General features: G+C 35.5%; 1 protein-coding gene across 1 annotated transcript in view; it reads left to right on the forward strand.

Moving 5' to 3' along the window:
• The first annotated feature begins 2,639 nt into the window (after positions 1 to 2,639).
• SCN7A (sodium voltage-gated channel alpha subunit 7) overlaps positions 2,640 to 24,458 on the forward strand; it is a 62,355-nt gene continuing 40,536 nt past the window's right edge. The window contains exons 1-8 of the mRNA XM_003405813.4: positions 2,640 to 2,870; positions 4,440 to 4,558; positions 5,283 to 5,372; positions 7,128 to 7,256; positions 8,653 to 8,744; positions 16,371 to 16,577; positions 18,961 to 19,030; positions 21,122 to 21,263. Coding sequence (XP_003405861.3) covers positions 2,640 to 2,870; positions 4,440 to 4,558; positions 5,283 to 5,372; positions 7,128 to 7,256; positions 8,653 to 8,744; positions 16,371 to 16,577; positions 18,961 to 19,030; positions 21,122 to 21,263 — 1,080 coding nt within the window. The remainder of the gene's footprint in view (positions 2,871 to 4,439; positions 4,559 to 5,282; positions 5,373 to 7,127; positions 7,257 to 8,652; positions 8,745 to 16,370; positions 16,578 to 18,960; positions 19,031 to 21,121; positions 21,264 to 24,458) is intronic.

A 24,458-nucleotide genomic window follows, 5' to 3' on the forward strand; every position in this document is an offset into this window, starting at 1 on the left:
GTAGCTTGTACTTATAAATTATACTTATGCAAAGTATCTTGACTCCTCTCCAACAATGTTTGATAAATGATGTGTTATTATATGCATGTTTGTACATCTGGTGTATATGAATAAACATTAGCAAACTGTTAATAAGTGTCAGTTTTGTGCATAATATTGAGCAAGATATTTGGGAAATAAGTATATTTCTAAGGTGAGCAATTTTGAATTTCTATACCATGAGATTCGCCTGTAGGGTCTTTATGAGTCGGAAGTGACTCGATGGCAATGGGTTTGATTTTGGTTTTTTTAGGGTTGCTATGAGACAGCAACAGGTTTTTTTTTTTCTTTTTTAGTCTAGAAAGAGAGTTCTAAATAGACATATGCTGAACTTCTTAGTCCATATTCCTCTTTTTTTTAAATTGCTTCCCACTCCAAGCCTGCAACATCCCTTGAGGGGCTTGGGCACAAGCATCCACTACTATTATAAAATGTCCCTCCATCTCTGGATACAACTCATTAGACAAAAGGGAAATGAACCCATAAGCTGAACGAGGCCAATGAGAGTATATTTTTAGCCAAAAATTTGAAATGTGGTAGGGACTTAAACTGAAAAGTCAAATAAAGTTGAGGCTGGGTTGGCATTTTTGGTACATGTGTACTCTGAGAAGTAAGTAAATGAAGCCATCCTCCGGGTGGAATGTAGCAAACATGAAAAGAAAAAGCAAAGCCCAGAAAACTTATGATCCCATGAAAGGCATAAAGAGTTGGCCCAGTACTTGATTTTCCATTTTTATTTCCATGACAGAGAAATGTACTATGTGTCCTCTCCTTAAATGTCTATGAGATTGCCTTTTTTTATCTTTAAAATAATTCCAACCCACCATTTACATAAACTAGCAGTAGGAATTGATTCTTGCAATGATTGGTATACCATTAAGATTAACTTATCTCTTTCTTACTTTCTGTTAATACACAAGTAGTGGATTAAACTATTAAAAACTCAGTTTTGTACAACAGTGGAAAATCGTGGGGCAGAACATGTGTGTGTATATCTGACTTTTCTCATAGGCAAGTTTTCATGGAAGGTACTATAAGAGACAAAATAAACACACACGAAATGACATGACATCAAGTATAAAATTATCCTTGATTTCAATAATAGAATTACAAAGAGGGTTTGGAGGTAGAGAATAAAGGCTAGTCAGTCAGTTGTCACTGAGTAGGATCTCTTAAAGAATAAGCTTTGATAGGAATTGGGGCAGAGGGAATCAGCAAAAGAACACATTCTTAAATGAGGGGAAAGAACAAGGTTCATGAATAGGGATTGTTATATGAAAATATATTTGATGAAGACTATTTTGAGTGTTTCAGGGAATGACTTGATATAAGATTTAAAAAAAAAAAGTCGTCAAGTCAATTCTGACTCATAGTGACCTTATAGGACAGAATAGAACTGCCCCAAAGAGTTTCCAAGGAGAAGCTGGTAGATTCGAACTGCCAACCTTTTGGTTAGCAGCTGAGTTCTTAACCACTGTGCCACCAGGGCTCCAAGTAAACACTATGCCAAAAAAAAAAGAAAAACCTGTTGCCGTCAAGTCAATTGCGACTCATAGTGACCCTATAGGACAGAGTAGAACTGCCCCATAGACTTTCCAAGGAGTGCCTGGTGGATTTGAACTGCCAACCTTTTGATTGGCAGCCATGGCACTTAACCATTATGCCACCAGGGTCTCTAGAGGTGAGAAAGACCTGCAAGAATACAACAGCAACCCAGGTAAAGAATTAAAAAGACCTTGAAGTAGATATTAAAAAAATGGATAATATTTAAGATATATAATGGGAAATAATTGAAAAAAATGGTTTTGAGGGATTGATGAGAAAGAGAAAAATTTCATGAAAATCCAGGGTAATGAGTTTGTGTTTGTGTTTTTATTTTTACAGTGGCTACAAAGTCTAAAAGTGATTCTAGGCATAGGGAAAGACAATGAACTTTATTTTTCCTTGTTAAGTTGCTGCCTTTGGTGGCATTGCCATCTAGACAACGGGAGGCAGAGAATGTTTTAGGAAATGTACTTGGTAAATATCCATATTCGTAGAGTAATTAAGACTCTGCCCATGCCTTCACCAAAGTGATAAGTATAACAGAGGGGAAGACAGAACTTTAAGGGGTATTAGAGTTAAAATTCGAGAACAACTAGGTAAAGGGGAAATATTGAGATATAAGTAGAGATCCAGAAGAGCAGGGAAAGAGTCAATGAAGGCTGGATTTAAGAAAGAAACGTCCAGTCAATGGTCAAATACAGCTGTGAGTAAAATAGCTGGTTTTAGGCAGAAAATTATCTCTAGCAACTGTAGAACTCTTTCTTTAGTGTAAAGACATTCAAAGGCATATTTTAGTAAAAGATAAAGCACTCAAGAAATAAGTAAATGAACAAACTAAATTACTCATGAAATTACAAATTTAGTCTAATATTAAGTACAACAAAACTCAAGTTATGACAACTCAGATTTCTGCAAAATTCAGGAATGTGTTCTTTGAATGCATATATTCAGTTTGCTGTTCTCTTTTCTTCATACTCCAACCTTCTATAATTTTATATACCCAACTTGTATATTGAACTGAAGAAAATTAATGTTTTATAGGTGCAAAATTGGAAATGCTGACTTCCCCAGAACCTAAGGGCCTTGTCCCTTTCACCAAAGAGTCACTTGAACTTATGAAAGAGCGTATTGCTAAAAAACACAGTGAGGACAATGAAGCAGAAGACTTACAGCCAAGCATTGACTTGGAAGTTGGCAGAGAGCTTCCATTTGCTTATGGCAACCTTTCTCCAGGAATGGTGTCAGCACCCTTGGAAGATGTGGACCCATACTACAAAAATAAAAATGTGAGAATTAATTGAACTTATGGTGACTTAATTTCTATTATTTTACTTTCCAGACATGTAAAAAGTATACTTAAAGATAGAATAAAAAAAGAAAATGAAGCCTAGCATAAGCAGTAATTGTAAGTTATAAAGGACTATATAAGACACTTTGACACAGTGGCTGCAACAACGGGTTCAAGCACAGCAACAACTGTGAGGACGGCGCAGGGCCAGGCACTGTTTTGTTCTGTGGTGCACAGGGTCATGAGGAGTCAAAACCGACTTGACAGCAACCAACAACAACAGCAACAAGATGCTTTATTTTTGGAGCACACATTTGAGGTTGTTGTTAAAACTGATTCCTTTCCTGGTTGGTTAGTTTGTTTTTGGTTACTTTACTTTTGAATAGATCATACTATTATGCCTTAATGTAAATAACTTATTTTGTGGCATCATGGTCATTAGCCACTTATGGTTATCAATTTCAGAATAACTGCATAATGTTTAGGATATTGTCAACAATTTCAAATGTTAAACTTCACGAGCTTACTCAATAGTTAGAAAAGTACAGTCTATCCATATTTTAGTAATAATTTTTATTTATACATTCACATCCTAATTTATCTCCAGAATGACTTGAGGCAGTTATTAAATATATGAACAGGCTGAGAACAAGCACAAAAAACTACACATAAGAATAATTTTGTATAGAAAAGGCAGAGATCTGTGTGATTTGACAAAACTGAAAGAATCTTAATTAAGAAGGTAGAATTTGAGTTACAGCTTGAAGAATACTATCAATTTTTATAAGGCAAAGGGAAGACATTCTATGAACAGGTAAGAGAGGAGATTGATTCCAGAAGGGGAATAGACAGAGCAATGTCATAACTGGAATTCTGTAGCTGTGTTGCAAGTTGTGGAAAATAAGATGAAATAAAGGGGGTGTCAATGTGGATATATTTAATGTGGTGGTCAAAGGAGTGATATATGTTTATGTCTATGATATCAAACATATATATATACATATATATATGAGTTTTTTTCCAAAGATTATTACTAATGATTTGTGTAATAGTACAGTGCATTGGGTCTTCTGTACTATTGTAATCTCATATCTCGTTTGCTTTAAAATCAAATTAACTTTTTATATTTCTGATTTCTGAGACATACTACCTCTGGTACCATTAAATGCATCTCTATGAACCATCATGATATAGCCTTCTTCCACAGTTAAGTCTGTGGGGAGACCTGGGCCTTGGTGTATAGCAAGTAGTGGATTAAACACTGTGGGTATAACACTGGCGTAAGAAATAATGGTAGAGAAGCCTAAATGTGAGTTCAAACAGTTTTTAAAAACCCTTTCCATTTGATTTAGTCTTAAAAAATGTTGACATGTTTGAGTAGTATAACTGATAGAATCCAAGACTGCAATGATGACTGGTAATATGTAACACACCGTATTTTTACCCAAATAACACATGCCTTCTGCATTTGTTTGCCAACTGTGCCCTCCCCCCATGAGGTATTTTTATAAGCCCTGGGGTATGCCATAGTTCTGATTTCACTTGGTATTCTTTTTTCCTCCTACAGACGTTCATAGTATTAAATAAAAAGAGAACAGTCTTCAGATTCAATGCCACTTCTGCTTGGTGTACTTTGTCACCTTTTGATTGTTTTAGAAGAACAATTATTAAGGTTTTGGTACATCCATATCCTTTTCTATTGGCTTGTTGGTTGTGCTCTACACTGTGCAACTATTCTGTTATTCAAATATTCCTGCAGTTATTTTATACTTTGAAAAAGTCATATTGAGATCTGAATTATGACTACACTAGGTGTTCCATAAGGAGCCTTGGTGGCACAGTGGTTAAAGCTCTTAGCTGCTAATTGAAAAGTTGGCAGTTCAAACCCACCAGCCACTCTACAGGAAAAAGATATGGCAATCTGCTTCCATTTACAGCCTTGGAAATCCTATGGGGCAGTCCTACTCTGACTTTCTCTATGAGTCAGAATCGACTCAAAGGTAATAGGTTTGGTTTGTTAAATGTTCCATATTTTAAAATATATTTTCTAGTATACACCAAAAACCAAAACCAAACCTGTTGCTGTCAAGTCAATTCTGACTTGTAACAACGCTATAGAACAGAATAGAGCTGCCCTACAGAGTTTCCAAAGAGTGGCTGGTGGATTCGAACTGCAGACCTTTTGATTAGTAGGCCTTTTGGTTAAGCAGTTGCTTACCCACTATACTGCCAGGGATCCCTAGTATACACAGCATTAGTAAATATTAACAAACATTAATCCCATTGTTTTTCAATAAGAAAAGTATATATTTTCAACATTAAAGAAGCTATTTTATCTTATATGCATATAAACAGATTGTAGAAAAATATATTTTCTAACATTACTTGTTCCTCCTTGACTTGAACTTACCTTTTTCCGAATGTTGATTTTAATTAGTGTCCTGACTGACTGCATATTTATGACCATGACTAATTTTGCAGATTGGAGAGCATTATTAGAGTAAGTTATATCATTTTATTAAATATATCATCTATAATTATATTTAATATATTGCATTATGTTATATGCTATAATATAAATTTAATAGTCATATATATTATTCATGATATATGGTGGCATATTTATACACACACACCACAATGAATGAATTTTCCATATATATATATATATATATCCTAAAATTGATTAATTGTATGTGTGTATGTATATATAAGAGTCCCTGGGTGGCACAAATGTTTAAGAGCTTGACTACTAACTGAAAGGTTGGCAGTTTGAACCCACCCAGAGGTACCTCAGAAGAAAGGCCTGGCAATCTGCTTCCAAAAGGTCACAGTCTTGAAAGCCATATGGAGCACAGTTCTACTCCTACACACATGGGGTCTCCATGAGTCAGAATAAATCCACAGCAACTGAAAAATGTGTGTATGTATACATATATATGTATGTATGTATATACACACATGTATATGTACTAATTAATCAGCTTTAGAATTTTTTCTACCTTTTCATTAATTTTGGTTAGATTTTAAATATCTCTATTTTCCAACATGCTGAGTTTAAGTAATATAAATTTTTGAGTCTTCAGCTATATGTTTCTATTCATAATATCACATAAGTGGGGTTTTATTTCAAAGATAATTACTAATTCCTAATGTAATTTTTCAGAGTGCTGCTGGCTCAGTGGTTAAGAGCTACAACTGCCATCCAAGAGGTCAGCAGTTCAAATCCACCAGCCACTCCTTGGACCTTATGGGGCAGTTCTACTCTTTCATATAGGGTCACTATGCATCGGAATCAACTTGACAGCGATGAGTCGGGTTTTTTAATGTAATATTTCAGTGCATCAGGTCTTCTTTACTATCGCAATCCCACACTTGCTTTGCTTTGAACTCAAAGAATGATTCCTTTCCATTCTTCAAGAAAGTCATCTTTTCTCTTCATTTTCCCATGGGATATGAGTAGTTTGACTTGCATTAGAACACAATGATGGAAAGGCCCATTAAATTTTCTAGGTAAGAAGACTTTCTTGAAGCTTTACCTCCTTGGCCTTAGCTCTGTTCTTAAAGCTAGTTGATACTGGAAGGTAAATACAACATTGATTTGCCATAAAAATACTGGTTATTATTGTCACTGTTCAGTGCCAGTAAGTCGATTTCAACTCATAGCAACTGCATGTGACAAAATAGAACTGCCTCATACAGTTTTCTAGAATGTAGTCTTTATGGGAGCAGATCTCTTGCTCTGTCTCCAGATCTTTCTCCCGTGGAGCCACTGGGTGGGTTTGAACTGCCAATCTTTTGATTAGCTGCCTAGCACTTAACACTTGTACCATCAGGGATCCTTAAAAATACTGGTATATGCACATAATAAAACTAGGTCTTTCATACTCACAATTCAGTTAACTATTGTGTGATTTCTAGTGAAGTAAATTCGGTATTTCATATTTTCATCATTTATCTAAAGAAATAAATAAACTATCACCTCTAAGCTAAGACTAGTCAAATTTCATGGCTAGTATCACAGACATGAGCCCACAGTAGAAGTTCTGTCTAAAGCCCTATCTGAAGACTCAGGGGCCACTTGTATTTTTAATTGTTTAATTTTTTATTGTTGGTTGTTTTGGCCTGCCAAGCACACCTGTTCTCACCTTTCTGACTGATTTTCAATTGCCAGACAGTTGTCATACACATAGTATTTCAGAGTTCACAGTGCATTATTCTAACTTTTAACATTTATATGAAAAAATTTCTCCAGGAACGCTTTGCTTGGAATTTACACGTTTGAAATACTTGTAAAACTCATTGCAAGAGGCATCTGGGCAGGACCTTTTTCTTTCATTGGTGATCCATGGAACTGGCTTGATTTCAGTGTCACTTTGTTTGAGTGAGTATTTCTTTAAATTGCAAACATCTTAATACCTTGCTAAGTAAATACTTTCCTTGTGAAGAAATATTGAAGTCTACAAAGTTTACTGCCTCCAAAAATTTTACAAATTCATAAATTTCATAAATCATAGTCATAGTTCTTTTAGGCAGCTCCAAGTGAGCTAATTCTCACAATATACAGTGAAAATGAAAATCATGGGATATTACCTGTTTTCTATTGGAAGCAAGAAAAATAGAGATTTTTTTTTGTTCATTTTAAGTGATTGTATTCGTGAGCAAAGAATCCTCTGAGTACTAAGGATGGGATCTTGGCATGTTTGATTTTCAGTCCCCAGTCTACATTTCATCTAGCTACATTGCCTCAGATTCATAATATACTAGATAACAGAATTGGACATTTTAAATACACACACACTTACAGGAGTACGGCACTAAATTATAATGCTTTACGGGTCTATACTTTTCGATACCTCTGTTTAGTGTTCTCCCTGTCTTGTGGCTAAAAAAAAAAAAAAGATAACTGGCCTCAAAGTCCTATTAAAAATAATTTAAATTATGTTCTACTTCCAGATTTTTTGTTAAAGTTTTTTGAAGAAATAAGCTTTATAAAGATCATAAGCAGTGTCTGTCATGCTGTAAGCAATTAGAAAAATGGTACTAATGTCATTGTAATGATACCATTACTATCTCTACTATTAGTGCCATTGTTACTGCTGCTGCTGCTGTTAGCTAAAAGTTAGAGAGCACTTACTATGTACAAGGTGCTCTTCTAAGTACTTTACATATATTAGCTCATTTAATCCTGATAAAAGTCCTCTAAATCAGTAAGTGTTTTCCCCATTTGACAGTTGAGGAAGCTGAGGCGAGGAAGATTAAGCAATTTCCTCATGCCACACAGCTAGTACACGGTGGAGCCTGGATTTCTGCCCTTAACCACTCTACACACTCCTTCTACTATTACCATTACCTTCATCATCAATCACCAGCATCAGCAAAAGTCTAGATATTAAATATTTTAAATAAATCTCATCCCTTAAAAAACAATTAATTTTTCTTAATTTTAGTCACATTTTCAGTAATTAGATACCAAAATAATTATGAACATAATATACAACATTTGATAGGGACTTTGGAGTATTCATGGTATCAAACGTAAAAAAAACTCTCATAATTTAAGTACTTGGCTTAATATTTACCTGACTACCTTGCACTGTCAAAATATTTTGTTTTCTAATCAATAATAAGACTATAACTATATGTAAAATTGAAGAATGGAAGCAAGGGAGATGGCTGGATATATAGTTTTAAAGATAAGTTTCAAAGAGTATAAGAAGCCAGAAATAAGTAGCATAGACCAAATATGAATTTTGAATAACTCTAATTTAATTCCACAGGTTTATAATAAGATATTCACTTCCAGGCTTTGCTTCAATACTTAATACTGCAAGAACTTTGAGGATTTTGAAAACTATACCTTTAAATCAAGGTAAGATAGAGCAGTAAGCTCCTTTTCTTCATTTTCCCTTATGTACTTTCATGTGTTCATTTGTACTCCCTTGTTGTTTCTGGAGAATATGTGAAATAAAATAGTGTTTCAGTTTTAAAATCATTGTGTTATCTGACATTTAAATTTATTCCAGAAAAGGTTAAAAAAAAACACTGTTATTGATTTAGAGTGGGTCCAATACTTATGATATCAATGTCAGAATCAATAAAAATACATTATTATTCTTATATCTTAAATATGAGCTTTTAAAATTGTCCTCAGGCTTCTGAATGAGATAGAAGTCTGGACTGAAGGCTAGCCTTCCTCCTTCTTTTTTTCATTGCATGAAGAAACCAGTTGGAATGAACAAAGAAATATAAAAAATATAAGATAAATTTCCCTTTTGCTCAGAGCACTTGGATAGGGTGAAATCTACAGGCCAGAAGTTCAGGAAAGTTCTGCTAAATAAGGTAGAGCTGCAACCACAGCAGCTCTATGGATGACCTTTGATGGATGACCAAAATCAAAACCCACTGCCGTTGAGTCAATTCTGACTCATTGTGACCCTATAGGACAGAGTAGAACTGCCCCATAGGGTTTCCAAGGCTACAAATCTTTCCAGAAGGTGACTGCCACATCTTTCTCCTCTGGAGCGCCTGGTGGGTTCGAGCTGCTGATCTTTGGGTTAGCAGCCAAGTGCTTTAACCACTGTGCCACCAAGACTCCTTTGATGGTAGACCCTGAGGAATAATTTATAGCTCCCTTTCCTGAAGATACCCTAGCAGAAGCCCAACAACAACTCCACTAAGAAGTTTTTTGTTGTTGCTGTTTTGTTTTTGGCTGCTATGAGTTAAGTATTATGAAATAATACTGGCATCAAGAAACCCAGGAGCAAGGGTGATAATACCAAAAATAAGGTATACTGCAACTGCCATGAGCTGGAACACCATGAAAAAAGCCAGACATTTGCATATTGTGTACTTGCAGTCCAAATTGAGCAAAACAAAACAGTGGAGATTGTGGCAATATACTAAAACACAATAAATACGTTAAATTGTACACATTAAATGGGTGAATTTTATGGTATGTAAATTACATCTCAATAAAGCTGTAATTGTAAAGCATAAAAATGGCCCCTGGCTTGGCAGCCTCACCAAATTCAGTAAAGAAACCAAGTAGAGAGAGACCTTGGTGGGAATATTCACATCCTAATTCCCTTACAACCCTATGGGGCAGCTCTACTCCTTTCTATATGGTCACTAAAAAAAAAAAAAAAAAAAGTTGTTGAGTTAATTCCGACTCACAGCAGTGCCATATGTGTCAGAGCGGAACTGCACTCCATGGCGTTTTCATGGCTGTGACCTTTTGGAAGCAGATTGCCAGATCTTTTTTCCCAGACATCTATGGGTGGGTTCAAACCACTAACCTTTCAGTTAACAGTCTAGCACATACCCGTTTGCACCAAGCATGGGGACTGGTTCTCTTACTAAATCAGTTGCTGTTGAGTCGATTCCGATTCATGGCGACCCCATGTGTTGCAGAGTAGAACTGCTCTGTAGGGTTTTCTCTCTCTAATCTTTACAGAACAGTTCACCTGGCCTTTCTTCCACAGAGCCTCTGACTGGGTTCAAACTGCCAACTTTTGGTTAGCCACTAATTGCAAACCTCTTGCACCACCCAGGCTCCTGCTAGTTCCCTTATTACTCCCCTCAAATTATCAGAACATAAAATTGCATCACTTTGCATCTTCATCTTAGGATCCAAAGAATTATAACAGAAATCAGGTGAATCCAAGTTAATAAATCAAAAATCTGGAGTTGGGAGCACACAGGCTGGTAGAAACCACTCCTTTTCTCCAGAGAATAAACAAGTCACATACCAGCAGTAAGAAGAATATAAAAATATTTTTTCAATACAGAAAGAGAAACATACTATATAAGAGAAAGAAAATGAATCTCTGAAAAAATTACATGCTCTAAGAAACAGAAGCAAGCATAAGAAAACATCAGTTTTGTAGTTCAGTTGAAATAAAGAACACCTAGACTCTCTTAAGCAAAAGATGAAAGAGAGATAATGTAATTGACAAATAGAAAAGAAAGTTGGTACCTTTAAGATAAAAAAAGTGAAAAAGTTAAAATAGCCTAGTAGAATATTAGACGATAATAGAAGCAATAAAAGATAGTATTATCAGTGCATCAAACAAAATCATATGCACGCTTTGTTGAAGGGTAGGACAGTACACAATACTGGGGAAGTCAGCACAATTTAACCAAGGCAAGGTCATGGAAGCTTCATAGACACATCCAAACTCCTCGAGGGAACGAATTACTGGGCTGAGGGCTGGTGACCACGGTTTCAGGGGACATATGTCTCAGTTGGCATAACATAGTTATGATGAGTAGTGGTGCGTACAGGGTCTTAAAAACTTGTAAATTTCACCCTTCAGCCAAAAACTAGACAGGCCTATAAAACAAGCGGTAACACACATAGTTCAGCCCTTTATACAAGACTAAATAGACACAGCAGCCCAAAAACAAAGATGAGAAGGCAGGATGGGACAGGAAAACTGGACAAATGGAAATGGGGAACCCAAGGTCAAGAAGGGGAGTGTTGACACATTGTGAGCTTGGCAACCAATGTCACAAAATGATTTGTGTATTGTTTAATGAGAAACTAATTTGCTCTGTGAACTTTCACTTAAATCACAATAAAATAAATAATACTATTTGTAAAATAAATAAATTTGAATTTCTTCCCATTTAAAAAAAAAAAAAAAGCACTTATGTAAAGAAAAACTGGAGAAGTTCTATATTAATACAGTGGAACAGAACACGGGATAGATAATTGAAGGACAGAAAATTAAATTCTATCTTATGGATAATTCAAACCCACTGGCATCAAGTCGATTCTGACTCAAAGAGACCCTATAGGACAGAGTAGAACTGCCCCATAGGGCTTCCAAGGCTGTAAATCTTTTTTTAATTGAACTTTAGTTGAAGGTTTATAGAACAAACTAGTTTCTCATCAAACAGTTAGTACACACCTTGTTGTATGACATTGGTTAACATCCCCATGACATGTCAACACTCTCCCTTCTCAACCCTGGGTTCCCCGTTGCCAGCTTTCCTGTTCCCTCCTACCTTCCAGTCCCTGCTCCAGGGCTGGTGCACCCCTTTAGTCTTGTTTAGTTCCATGGGCCTGTTCAATCTTTGGCTGAAGGGTGACCCTCAGGAGTGACCTCATTACTGAACTGAAAGGGTATCCAGGGGCCGTACTCTCAGGGTTTCTTCAGTCTCCGTCAGGCCGGCAAGTCTGGTCTTTCTTTTTGAGTTAGAATTTTGTTCTACATTTTTCTCCAGCTCTGTCCAGGACCCTCTACTGTGATCCCTGTCAGAGCAGTCAGTGGTGGTAGCCAGGCATAATCTAGTTGTGCTAGACTCAGTCTGGTGGAGGCTGTCTTAGATGTGGTCAATTAGTCCTTTGGACTACTCTTTCCCTTGTGTCTTTAGTTTTCTTCTTTCTTCCTTGCTCCCAAAGGCATGAGACCAGTGGAGTATCCTGGATTGCTGCTCACAGACTTTTAAGATCCCAGACGCTACTCACCAAAGTAGAATGTAGAACATTTTCTTTATAAACTATGTTATGCCAATTGAGCTAGATGTTCCCTGAGACCATGGTCCCCACAGCCCTCAGCCCAGCAATTCAGTCCCTCAGGGAGTTTGGATGTGTCTATGGAGTTACCATGACCTTGCAAGGCTGTAAACTTTATGCAAGCAGACTGCCTCATTTTTCTCCCATGGAGCAGCTGGTGGGTTAGAGCCACTGACCTTTTGGTTAACAGCTGAGTGTTTTAACCACTGCACCACCAGGCTCCTTTATGGATAATTAGTGATGCTGAGAAAGAGATCAGAATATATGCAGAAAACAAATTATTGATTGATACACTAGAAAAAAAATTTTTTTTAACGAGGAAGACCTTACAAGTGGAAAGGACCTACCCAGCCCACAGAGTTTCCAAGGACCTACCTTATACTAAAACCAAAATACCAGACCCACTGCCATCGAGTCGATTCTGACTCATAGCGACTCTATAGGACAGGGTACAGCTCCACATAGGGTTTTTAAGGAGCACCTGGTAGATTCTATCTGCTGACCTTTTGATTAGCAGCCAAACTCTTAACCATTATACCACCAGTGTTTCCTAGCTTGTACTAGACAAAAATAACTAAAAGATGCACTTAGATATATTATGAAATTTTGTAAGTTTAAAGAATAAAAGTATCATTAAAATCCTACAAGCAAAATAGGAGGAGAAAAATAGCCTCTGAAAAGTTAGTCTTCTATTTCTCAATAATATTAAACATGAGAAGGCAGTGGAATTTCAGAGCTTAGAGGTGGGTGGTGGGTGGGGAGGCTGTGACAAAAGAATTCTATACCTGCCTGTCATTCACATGGTAAGTCAACCAAAAGATATTCTCAGTCATTCAAGAGTTCTGAAATTTTACAACACATGTACTTTCCATGAATATCTGCTGAAAAGAGAGACGTATGAAAATAAAACATTCAACAATGGGAAGGTTCAGCAAGTGAGAACGAATTCCAAATTATGTTGTTTAGTGGGGTTGCAAAACTAGAATGCAGATTTTATAAATTAGAAGTTGTAACAGGGACACCTGCAAGTCATTGAAATAGCGACATGTTTTGTGTTTTAGAAAACATTGAAATGGAAGACGATATTACAAAAATCTGGTGACTTTGTGTTAAAATCTAAATTAGCTTAGATGAACTGTCAGCATGGATCCACCTGCACTCCTGCAGGCCATCAACCAGCTGTAGTCAAGGAGCAGCAACCCCTTTAAGTCTGGCGTCTTCATCCAAGTCCTTTCCAGTCCCTATTTGCATGTTTCCTAACAAGCCCTTGTAGGAATCTGAATGTCACTCTTCCTATAAATCATGAGAGACAATACATAATACAAAATTTATAGTAATTGAACAATCATTACTGGGTCAAAAGTTCTAAATTAGATTAACAAAAACTTAGAAGTGAGAGTAGGAAATTGTGAGAAAGTAAATAGTTATTTCTTTTTCTAACATGGTGGAGCTATAGTGGATACGGTTTTTTATTTTCGATGTAGAGATTTACATGTTTCTTTTAAAAAAGAAGTTAAATTTTACATCAGATCTCAAAACAGATATAATTTATCTAAAATACTAGAGAAAATAAAAAGAAAGTTTAGTTAGAAGGAATAAGAAATGTAGTAAATCATAAAGGAAATATAAAAATAAGATGTTAAGCGTGTATTCAAAAGTAAAGCTAATGTATAAAAATAAATGCAAATGGGCTAAATTTTTCTGTTGAAGGAGGGACTTAAGACTAAATTAGAAATGTATTTAAACTCTGCAAGAATCGTAATCTTAAACAAAATGAAAGTTTAAAAGTAAAAGGAAAGGGGAAGTTAAACAATGAAATCAAAATCAAAATTGGCATGTGGTCCAGACCTGTTGTCTTAGGCTGGGTTCTCTAGAGAAGCAAAACCTTAAAGGGTATAAATATAGAGAGAGAGAGATTTATATCAAGGAAATGGCTCAAGCGGTTGTAGAGGCTGGAATGTCCCAAGTCTGTGGGTCAGACTGGAGGCTTCTCCTGATTCACATAGCCACAGTGGCTGGCGAACTCAATATCTGCCGGTCAGACATCAGGGCCCTGGATCACAGGCTGCAAAGACCAACGAATCCCAAGATCACCGAGGAAGACGGCAGGTAAGCTGCCAGCTTAGGTCCCAAAAACCAGAGGTCAAATGAACAGGAGCCAGCTGCAGGATCCAGAGCAAGCAAAAACCTATGAGCCTTGCCAGAAAGTCCACCTATAGTGGATGCAAGCCACACTGCCAAGCAAATTCCCTTTTAACTGATGGGCTACTCATAGCAGATCCTATCAGGGAGGTGATCACATTATCATACAACTGCCAAACTACATTCTAACTGCCAAACCACTGAGAATCATGGCCCAGCCAAGTTAACACACAACCCTATGATCACACCTGTCTAAAGATAATCTTAATAGAAAATGTCTAATAAAAATTATTAATAAATTTGATTCTGTTAAAATTTTTAAATTCAAAATATCATCATCAAAATTAAAGGTCCTCAGAAAATTGTAGAATATTGTATATATAATGGGTAGATAGACTGATATTTAAGAATTGCTATTCTTAGACATAATTCCAACAAAACAATATGAATAAAATAAATTTTCAATAGAAAAATGAACAGAGAATTAATGACAGTACAAAAAAAGTGCAATAACGCAAATCTGCATGCATAAAGTGTTTAATGATAACGGTAATCACAAGGATTATATTGAAATAAAGTGATCTCAGTTTTTTCTAATAATTGGCAGTGCTTTTTTTTTTTAATGAAGGTTTGAAGAAATATATAGTCATTTGATTGTATACACTGGTCCAACATCTCTTAAAAACAATTTAAACATAGTACTTAAACACAATCATGTATTTTGATGCAGAAATTCCAATTCTAATAAAACACTTAAATACTTGCTTATAGTTAAAAAAAATTAATGATATAATTCTAACTTGCAAAAGTAGGCTATAAACATGTATTTCAGTATGACATCAATTAAAATTATACATGCAATCCAAATACTACATTTCTTTAGCCACATGAATGACTCTATTTCATGTCTGTCCTGCTTCACTGAAGAAATGCAGTCATCTGACCAGGTCATTTGAAAAATAGACCTTCAACTCTCCCAATAATATACAATATATATATTATTATCCCCATTCTAAGGATAATTCGCCTCTAAGAAAACTGAGGCGAAAAAATATTATGCAATTTGCTCAACATCATAGGGCTAGTATATTCTCATCCACTGTTGAGTTGACTAGTTATTAGAATCCTAAGTACCCTCATACCAACGAATAGGAAGAGAGGAGCAAGGCAGGAGAAGAAACAACGAAGGAGGGAAAACTGGACATTTATACACCAAAATGTGAACAGTGATTTCATCTATGAGGTCCAATTACGTGTTATTTTTGTTTGTTGTTTCTTCTTATTTTCTCTTTTTTTTCAGCATTAAGCATATGTTATTTAATAACTAGAAAAATTAGTGCTCTTAAATAAAACTAACTATAAAGTTGAATTCTCGATTAAGTATCCTGTTATAAATACAGACTACACAGATCATAAGTTGGGTAATATTCTCCTCTCTAATAATTAAAATTTCACAAGTGTTATTTAATCAGCTCCCAAAAATGAATTTTTCTAAAATTAATGTAAGACTAGTATAGAGTAATCTTATTTCAAACCATTTCTTGTTTCGACAACACTTATAACCCTGTGCCTTTGCTTATTTATGCTTGTAAAAAATGGTGGTTGATACACAAGCAGTAACCAAGTAAGGGACCAATAACTAATTTAAAAATATTGTGTTTGAGTTTTTTCCAGGTGTTGTAAATTAACAATAAAACCCAAACCTTAAAGTTTGGTTTTTCATTCTCGTTATTTATTTGACCTAGATAATGAAAATTAGATACAAATCTGTTGACTCAATGGAGCATGGATATGCAACAGCATCAATTTTACTAAGGTGTTTTCTCTTCTTAGGTCTAAAGTCTCTTGTAGGGATCCTAAACCGCTGCGTGAAGAAACTTATTGGTGTCATTACCCTTACTCTGCTTTTTCTGAGCATATTTTCTCTAATTGGGATGGGACTCTTCATGGGCAACCTGAAGCATAAATGTTTGCGGTGGCCCCAAGAAAATGAAAATAAAACACTACACAACAGAACTGGAAACCCACATTATATTCGAGGTAAGAATCACATGCCATCTCTATGTAAAAAAATTAAAACAGAAATGTTGAACACTCATCTTCAGAACAAACTAAAATGCTGTAACTATGCTCATGAGCCAGTTTGCATCAGTTTTATGTATCAGGATAGCAAAGTTCCCAATCTTCAGACAGTGAAATCACGAGAATGTAAGTTTGGAATTTCTAGATTTTGCAAATTTTATCGTCAGAAAAATGAAGAAAACCAAAGTCTTACGTGCAATTTCATCGGAGAGAACTAAAGTAGCATCCTCATAATACTACCATTCTACAATAAAGTTGTTCACTTAAATTACTGATGTAAGCTTACCGTTTAAAAATTTTGAGATGACCATAAAAATCAAAAGTTATCTTACAATATAGAAATTCTTACTGTTGGATTTCAATTACAGCTGCTCATTTAAAATGCTTTGAGTTATAATTTGTCAGATAACGAAAATATTGTAGGCTAATAAAAATAATGCCTGACAAGTACTGCTTAGTTATTATAACACAAGTAATTTGTATGCCTAATCTCATCTCTTTGCCATAATCTGGAAGAGGAGATGTAAGTAACCCCTCCTACAAACAAGGAAGTGGAAGCTCAGAGGAGCTAAGTGAATGTCCCACAGTAGTATAACTAAAACAAAACAAAAAACAAACCTATTGCCATCAAGTTGATTCTGACTCATAGTGACCCTATAGGACAGAGTAGAACTGCCCCATAGGGTTTCCAAAGAGCTGGCCTTTTGGTTAGTAGCCATAGCTCTTAACCACTATGCCACCAGGGTTTTCAACCCAGTTTGATCTGGCTCTTTCCACTATGCCAAGGATTCTAACCCAGTTTGATCTGCTCTTTCCACCATGTCATACTTTCTTATTGGATTTTTTCCCATATTAAAATCATCATGTCCTTTCTAACAGTATTCAGAAAAAATGAAAGCATATTTTCAACTCTTAAAAATAAAATTTTGATAAATCTTATATAGCTTTTCCACATTAATTTCATGTATACTTTTGATTTAATAAGTCTAAAACATACCTTAATAATTTTTATTCTTTGATTTATTCCATAATATGATTATGGTACAGATAATAGAAATGTATTAGTATATGAATATGTGAAATATTTCCTTATAATATATGACTATGTCCTGAGGATAAAAGCAGCTGGATGTTAACTCTTATATTCCAATTGAAATACTCTAGTTCCTTTGATGTTACAACAAAAACCTACTAATTAAAAAGTAAACAATTTGCTACCCCTTGATTGTTGTTAATAAAAAAGAGTCCAGGTCATTTTTTATATTTGTTACAGTATTAGTCCAGGTCTTTTTAATCTTTGTTAAAGTATATGCTAAAAGATATCACTTTTTAAAGATTATCACCTTAAATTTGGTCAATTTTAGTAACTCTTAAATCACATGGCAGCCAATTGCTAAAAATATTATGTTTGAAAACCATTATTAACTTAATCACCATGTCATAGTTCATGCATTTCAAAGAATACTTGGGGTCTGCCAGTGCTGCTAATCAAACTTCATTTGTTTTTTTACTGTCATTGCAAAAGTTTGATCAATGGTACCTATTTATGACTTAAAAAATTCTACTAAAATTATTTTGTATGACAAATTAAGGTGACATGATTTAAGTTTGGAGTAATTAAATTTTGCATGTTTTTATATATTGCTGGGACTGACCTGTTATGGGTTTAGTCTCTGTAATTTGAGTTTGGAACCTAAAAATCAATGCTCCTACACCCGCCTGTCCCGAACCCTGGTAACTGATATGTATAAATACACAATTTACCTTTGGATCAAAAGCAGATTAGAATATGTGGACAAACGCCATGAGCTACAATTTATATTAGCTTGGGTTGTGGTTAAAATTAGGTGACATCAGGGCAAGCAACTAGCACTGAATGTTCACAGTAGAAGAACAAGCTCCTAGGTGGCAGGAGAATGTAAATTAAACCCAGAGACAGAGGAATTTATTCTCCTGCTCACAAAGATCACCAGCAATAAACCCTAGAAGAAAAGGTCCTCGCGTTTCAAGTAGTTTAGTCTTGGGAATTTTTCTTTCAGGCAGGGACTCTGGTCATACCTGGTTGGTTTTATCTACTTTCCTGAACCTTAATTTTGAGAGAGATTTTCCTTTTTCTGCTGAGCTTTGTCACTTCTGGGGTAGTAAAGCATCTGGGTTCCCACAGGTCTTCTGGCTTGTGCATCAGATGCTGGGAAAGCCCTCTAGCTAAGAAAGGCAAGTCTTCATGCTCCTTTCATCTCAGCTGTAGAGAGGGACGTTCATCTTCTATGCTGATCTAAATGGAATTCAGATATTCTGCTTAACTCTAAGATTAAATATAAAATATCTTTTTTTTTTTCAGAAGTAGAAAACTTTTATTATTTGGAAGGAGAAAGATACGCTCTCCTTTGTGGCAACAGAACAGATGCTAGGTAAGTAGTGTTAATGTTTTCTTCCATCAAGACAGTATCAGCACCCAGGAAGTATTTACTGAATGACTATAGCTTTTATTGATGACTCACATTCGATTATATTATCTCATTGGATCATCAACTGAGAAGTATATAATATGGAAAATAGTAATCCAATTTTAGAGAAAAATCAATAGACAAATTAGTTAAATAATTTATACAAGGTCCAAAAGCTAGCAAATGGCAGAGTTGGAACTTAAACAAGGACCTTCTAACTCTTTTCATTTTGCCCAGAGCCAGTGAAAATTGCCCAGAAAGACAGTGCAAACCTGTCCGTTAGCCAGAAGCCTTTGAAGAAAAAGAATATTAAAGATATGCCATATTTCACTCATTTTATGTCTTGTATATCTTTTGTGACTTATTTACAGTAATAAAAAGTTTACTGTTCTTAATACAGTATTTATAAATGATTCTGTAGTGAGATGGCTTGTGTCTTATTGTCCTATAATTTCAAATAGAGATGAAGTAGAAAATAGAGTGCATCTCAGCAGTGCTGTGACTCACGTAATTCCCTGATCTTTCCTTTACTTTCTTCAGCTGGGATGACTTGACACCCATCTATAGGCCCAGTTTAACAAAAGGCACGTGAGGAAGAGGAGCATGGTTATTTAGTTAAATATTCAGATGTTTAGACTTTTTTGTTGCTTGTTGTAGAGTGTCATTATGAGTTGGAATCAACTAAACGGCAGTGGGTTTGGTTTTTTGTTTGGGGTTGCTTATTTAGCACAGAATTTTTGCTGAGCTACTGCTAGATTTCCTCATTCAATTCTCAAGTCCAAAACCCATTTCATTGTGTCTGTCCCATCCTATTTCAGCTAGCCTTTTTCATGTACACCCCAAACTCAAATATGACCTGAGATGTGTACTGAATCTGGTTTCTGGTCTTAGATAGTCAGGATCACAATGATACATTTCAAGGCAAAAAGAGAAAGCCATGTGGTGATGTAACAGACATCCTTTGCTGCATGGTAAACTACCCCAAAAGTCAGTAACTTAAGGTAACAACAAATTTGTTTGCTCAGATTGTAGAAGTCAGCAATTTAGGAAAAGCTCAACTGAGCTATTCTTCTGGGGTTGCCACCTAGAATCTCCCATGCAGCTTCAGTAATCTGGCAGTTGGACAGAGACTAGATGCAGTTGGACAGAGACTAGATGGTCCAAGATGGCCTCACATTTGTCTGGGGGCCTTAGCTGGGATGGCTGTATGGCTGGGGTAGTTGGACTTCTTTCTTTTCGTGATCTTGTTTTTCAGATCCTTCTATCTACATGCCTTCTCTTAAATGAGGCTAAACCAGGCCGTCTTTGCATGATAGTCTCAGGGCATCAAGAAAAGGGCAAGCTCCAATGTACAAGCACTTTTTAAACCTTTGCTTGCAACACATTTGTTAATGTCCTGTTAACAGTTGTCCAAAACAAGTCACGTGGCCAAACCCAGAATAACATACAAGGGAACTACATTAAAAGTGTGGATATAGAGAAGCATGATTTATTGAGCCACTGCTGTGATAATCTACCCCAGCTCCCAAGCCCCACAGTAGATTAAAGTATCAGGACACCCTGAAGAGAAATGACATAAACATTTAATCTGATTAACCTGATTCTTCTATATAAATTACTGATGTGGTAAATGTTTTCTTACCCTTAAATAATGTGGCCTGAGGGTTTGAGGTAAGATCACTTGAAAACTAAATACTGAACTACTGCAGCTTCATTTTTATTAATGTGACTTTCCATCAGTTATACTTTCACTGTGGTATCCAAATACCTCCACTTCGCTATTGGGTAATAGAAATCATTAACAAAGGCTTGGCGGACACCATTTGTAAGGCACCTTTTTTTTTCCTTTTAGCTTAATTAACACTGTTCACTTATGTTGACTCAAAATTTAGCTCCTTTGCAGCTTTTTAGCTGGGAATTGTGTGGGGAAAAGACTAATTGCTCCCTGTGAAAGAGGGAGCCCCTATTATTCATCATCAGATGTTCTATATTTATGATTTGTCCATAATCTCGAGACAGCTAACTGAGCGGTTTTTCTTTTCTTTGTCTTCTTAGTCAGTGTCCTGAAGGCTACGTATGTGTAAAAGCTGGTGGAAACCCTGACTATGGCTACACAAATTTTGACAATTTTGGCTGGGCCTTCTTTGCCCTGTTTCGGTTAATGACTCAGGACTATCCAGAGGTACTTTATCACCAGGTAAGAACAGAGAAAATCAGCCCTGCACTTAGGAAAGGTGATATACCCCTCACTTAAAAACAATGGCCAAAGTAGCTTCTTAAATTTTTATGTGGAGAAGAATCTGGGGATAGAAGAACTGGGAGCCAGAATTATTAAGTGTCAAACTATCCACTGGAAACTACGCCAGGTCAGTGCTCTTCATGAGATTTCATTTAATCCTTGAAACAATTCTACAAGGTCAGGATGAATTCCTGTTTTTTACAGGAAGACAGAAAGATTCAGATAGACTGGGTAACATCCCCAAAGTAATAACACAGGTAGATGCCAGAGCTCATTGTCCTGCTCCAAAGCCTATGATGTTATACATTTAATATTAACTAAGTGAGAGCCATTTTAGGCATTAATTCTTTAGTTAAAAAACTTGAATCTATGAGATTACCATGTATTAAGTAATTATTTATTGAATACCCACAACGTGCTATTTTTTAAAATGTTCTATTTCTTCTCATTCCATGTTAATATTCAGTCATGCTCCAGTACATAACAGAAGGCCTGCTATTAACGAGATTTTGAAAACCAAATTCTTGGAATATCTCTCATACGGATTTTTTGTGTGCCATAATTTCTTCGAAAAAGTTAATACTCATTAAAATGGAGGCTCAGTTTTTCCTTTAAGAGAAGTCCCCCTCATCAGTAGACTATGCAATGCTATTTTAGCAGCATGGTTCATATCAAGTGATATTAGATAAAATAAATAAATTGCTCTAAATCCTAAGTTTATTAAGTTGAAGGATCAAATTCTTATTTTAAACCTACTATACTTATTTTTATTGGATAGATAAGATAAATTATGGCATGTGTGTATGTACAGAGCTATTAAAAATGATGGTAAATGTATAAGTGTATCTGTAGGTCTATGTATGTACATGTTTGTATGTGCTGCATGTATATCCACATATATAACAAACCACATAGGGGGCTCAGTTACGGAGGCTTCTTAAACATATCCAAACAACTTGCAGGAATGGTTTACCGGGTTAAAAGGCTTGGGACCATAGTCTTGGGGGACAACTTAGTCAAGTGGCATAATATAGTTCACAAAGATAATGTTCTACATCCTAGTTTGGTGAGTAGCATCTGGGGTCTTAAAAGCTTGCAAGTAGCCATCTAAGATACAACTGTTGTTCTCTACTCATATGAAGCAAAAGAGAATGAAGGAAATCAAAGGCTCAAAAAAGAAACTAGTCCATGAGACTAATAAAAAAATAGCCCACACAAATCACAGCTTTTTCTAACCTGAGATCAAAAAAACTAGATGGAGCCTGGCTACCAGTACCAGCCATTCTGACCAGAAACACAATAGAGGGTCCTGGATAGAATGAGAGAAAAATGTAGTACAAAACTCAAATTCCTAAAAAAAGGCCAGACCTACTGGACCAATGGAGACTGGAGGAACCCCAGAGGCTATTGCCCTAAGATACCATTTTAACTTGGAATTGAAGCTATTTCTGCAGGTCACCTTTCAGCCAAATAATAGATTGGCTTATAAAATAAGCAATATCCCTCATGAGTAATGTGCTCTCTTAAACAATTAACTATATGACACCAAACGGTCAATGTTTACCCAAAAGCAAAAATGAGAAGGCAAGTAGGGAAAGGGAAACTAGATCAATGGAAACAGAACAAACAGAGTAGAAATCGTGAGAATGCTGACACATCATAAAAATTATAACCAGTGGCATGGAACAATTTATATAAAAATTGTTAAAGGGAAACCTAATTTGCTATGTAAACTTTCACCTAAAACAACAACAAAAATGATGGTAGATACATTTTTGACACAATGATTCATGATATATTATTAAAACTATTAAATATTATTAAAATTATGAAAAAGTATATCAAGCAGTACATGTAGCACAATTCTATTATGCAAAATTAAATACACCAAAATATTTCAAATGACATTTTTTCTTCTTATGTTTTCTAATATGTTTTTATTAATATTTGTATTGTTCTTTCCCAAAGCATTTTGAAAAGTTTCAGAGCCTCCACCACAAACTAGTAGCTTCTTATTTCTACATCTTATTACCTTATCTCCCTTCTAAAAATCCTTCAGTGATTTTCAAATTCCTGTGGGATGAAGTTCAAAGTCCGTATCCATGGTACACAGATCTAGTCTCAGTCTACTTCTCCAGATTTGGTTCCTACCAATATATACTCTCTGCTTTCTTTGTGTATAAAAAAAGACTATGTACTAAATGAGTTTTTCTTACAATTGTTTGTATCAGTGTATGTTGTACCCACTGCCTGCAATCACTGTTACCTTCTATCTGTTTTTGTTCTCGTGGCTCAAAGTCATGTCTCAAAGCCAGGATATTTCTTCTCTGACCTTTTTCCCCAAGCCCTTCTTTCAGAGTTGGGCATATCCTACTCTGGGACCCTACAGTACCCTATAACTGCCTCGGTTAATGGTTTTTTGATTGCTATATTCAGCGTTTTCCCCCACTAGGAAATAAGCTACCTAAAAGGAGAGATTTTGTCTTATTTTCATTTTTATGTTCCCAGCATCTAACACATAGAAATACTTGATAAAATTTTAATAAACAAAAGGCATAAATTAATATTATATGGAGTATTATGACATTGCATAATAGTAAAAATCTTGCCTTTTTTTTTTAATAGCCCCAAAAGTGTGTAAGCTGATTTTCTAGTTAGCATTGGTTTAATAGCAATTCTTTCCCTCCACCTGGGAAATAGGAAATCAGTCTGAAGGTACCTTGGTGTTGGACTCTATGTAGGATCTTCACTAATTAATGAGTTTTTATTTGCTAGCCTAGACAGGCTTTGATCTGGCCTGGTTTTGTACTCTGAGCATTGCCTAAATTGAACTGACTATGCCTAGGGAAATTCGGCAATTACTCCCAAGGAGTGCAGCTCATGTTTTGGAGAATATTTTTCTCCATTCATTCAATAAATATTTACCTTATCAAAATACTTTTTGATGTAAAATGGCTACAAAAATTAACAAAGTGTGAACCCTCATGGAATGTAGATATGTTTAACAGTTATTAATGTTTATTGCATACATGCCATGTGCAAAGATCTTCACATAGATTATTTGATCTCCATAACAAACTTATGAAATAGGAGCTATGATTAACCCCAATTTTTATACTAAAATGTTATATCAGTAGAATTTGTATACTTTTC

Source organism: Loxodonta africana, chromosome 6, assembly GCF_030014295.1.
Source record: "Loxodonta africana isolate mLoxAfr1 chromosome 6, mLoxAfr1.hap2, whole genome shotgun sequence".
NCBI lineage: Eukaryota > Metazoa > Chordata > Mammalia > Proboscidea > Elephantidae > Loxodonta > Loxodonta africana.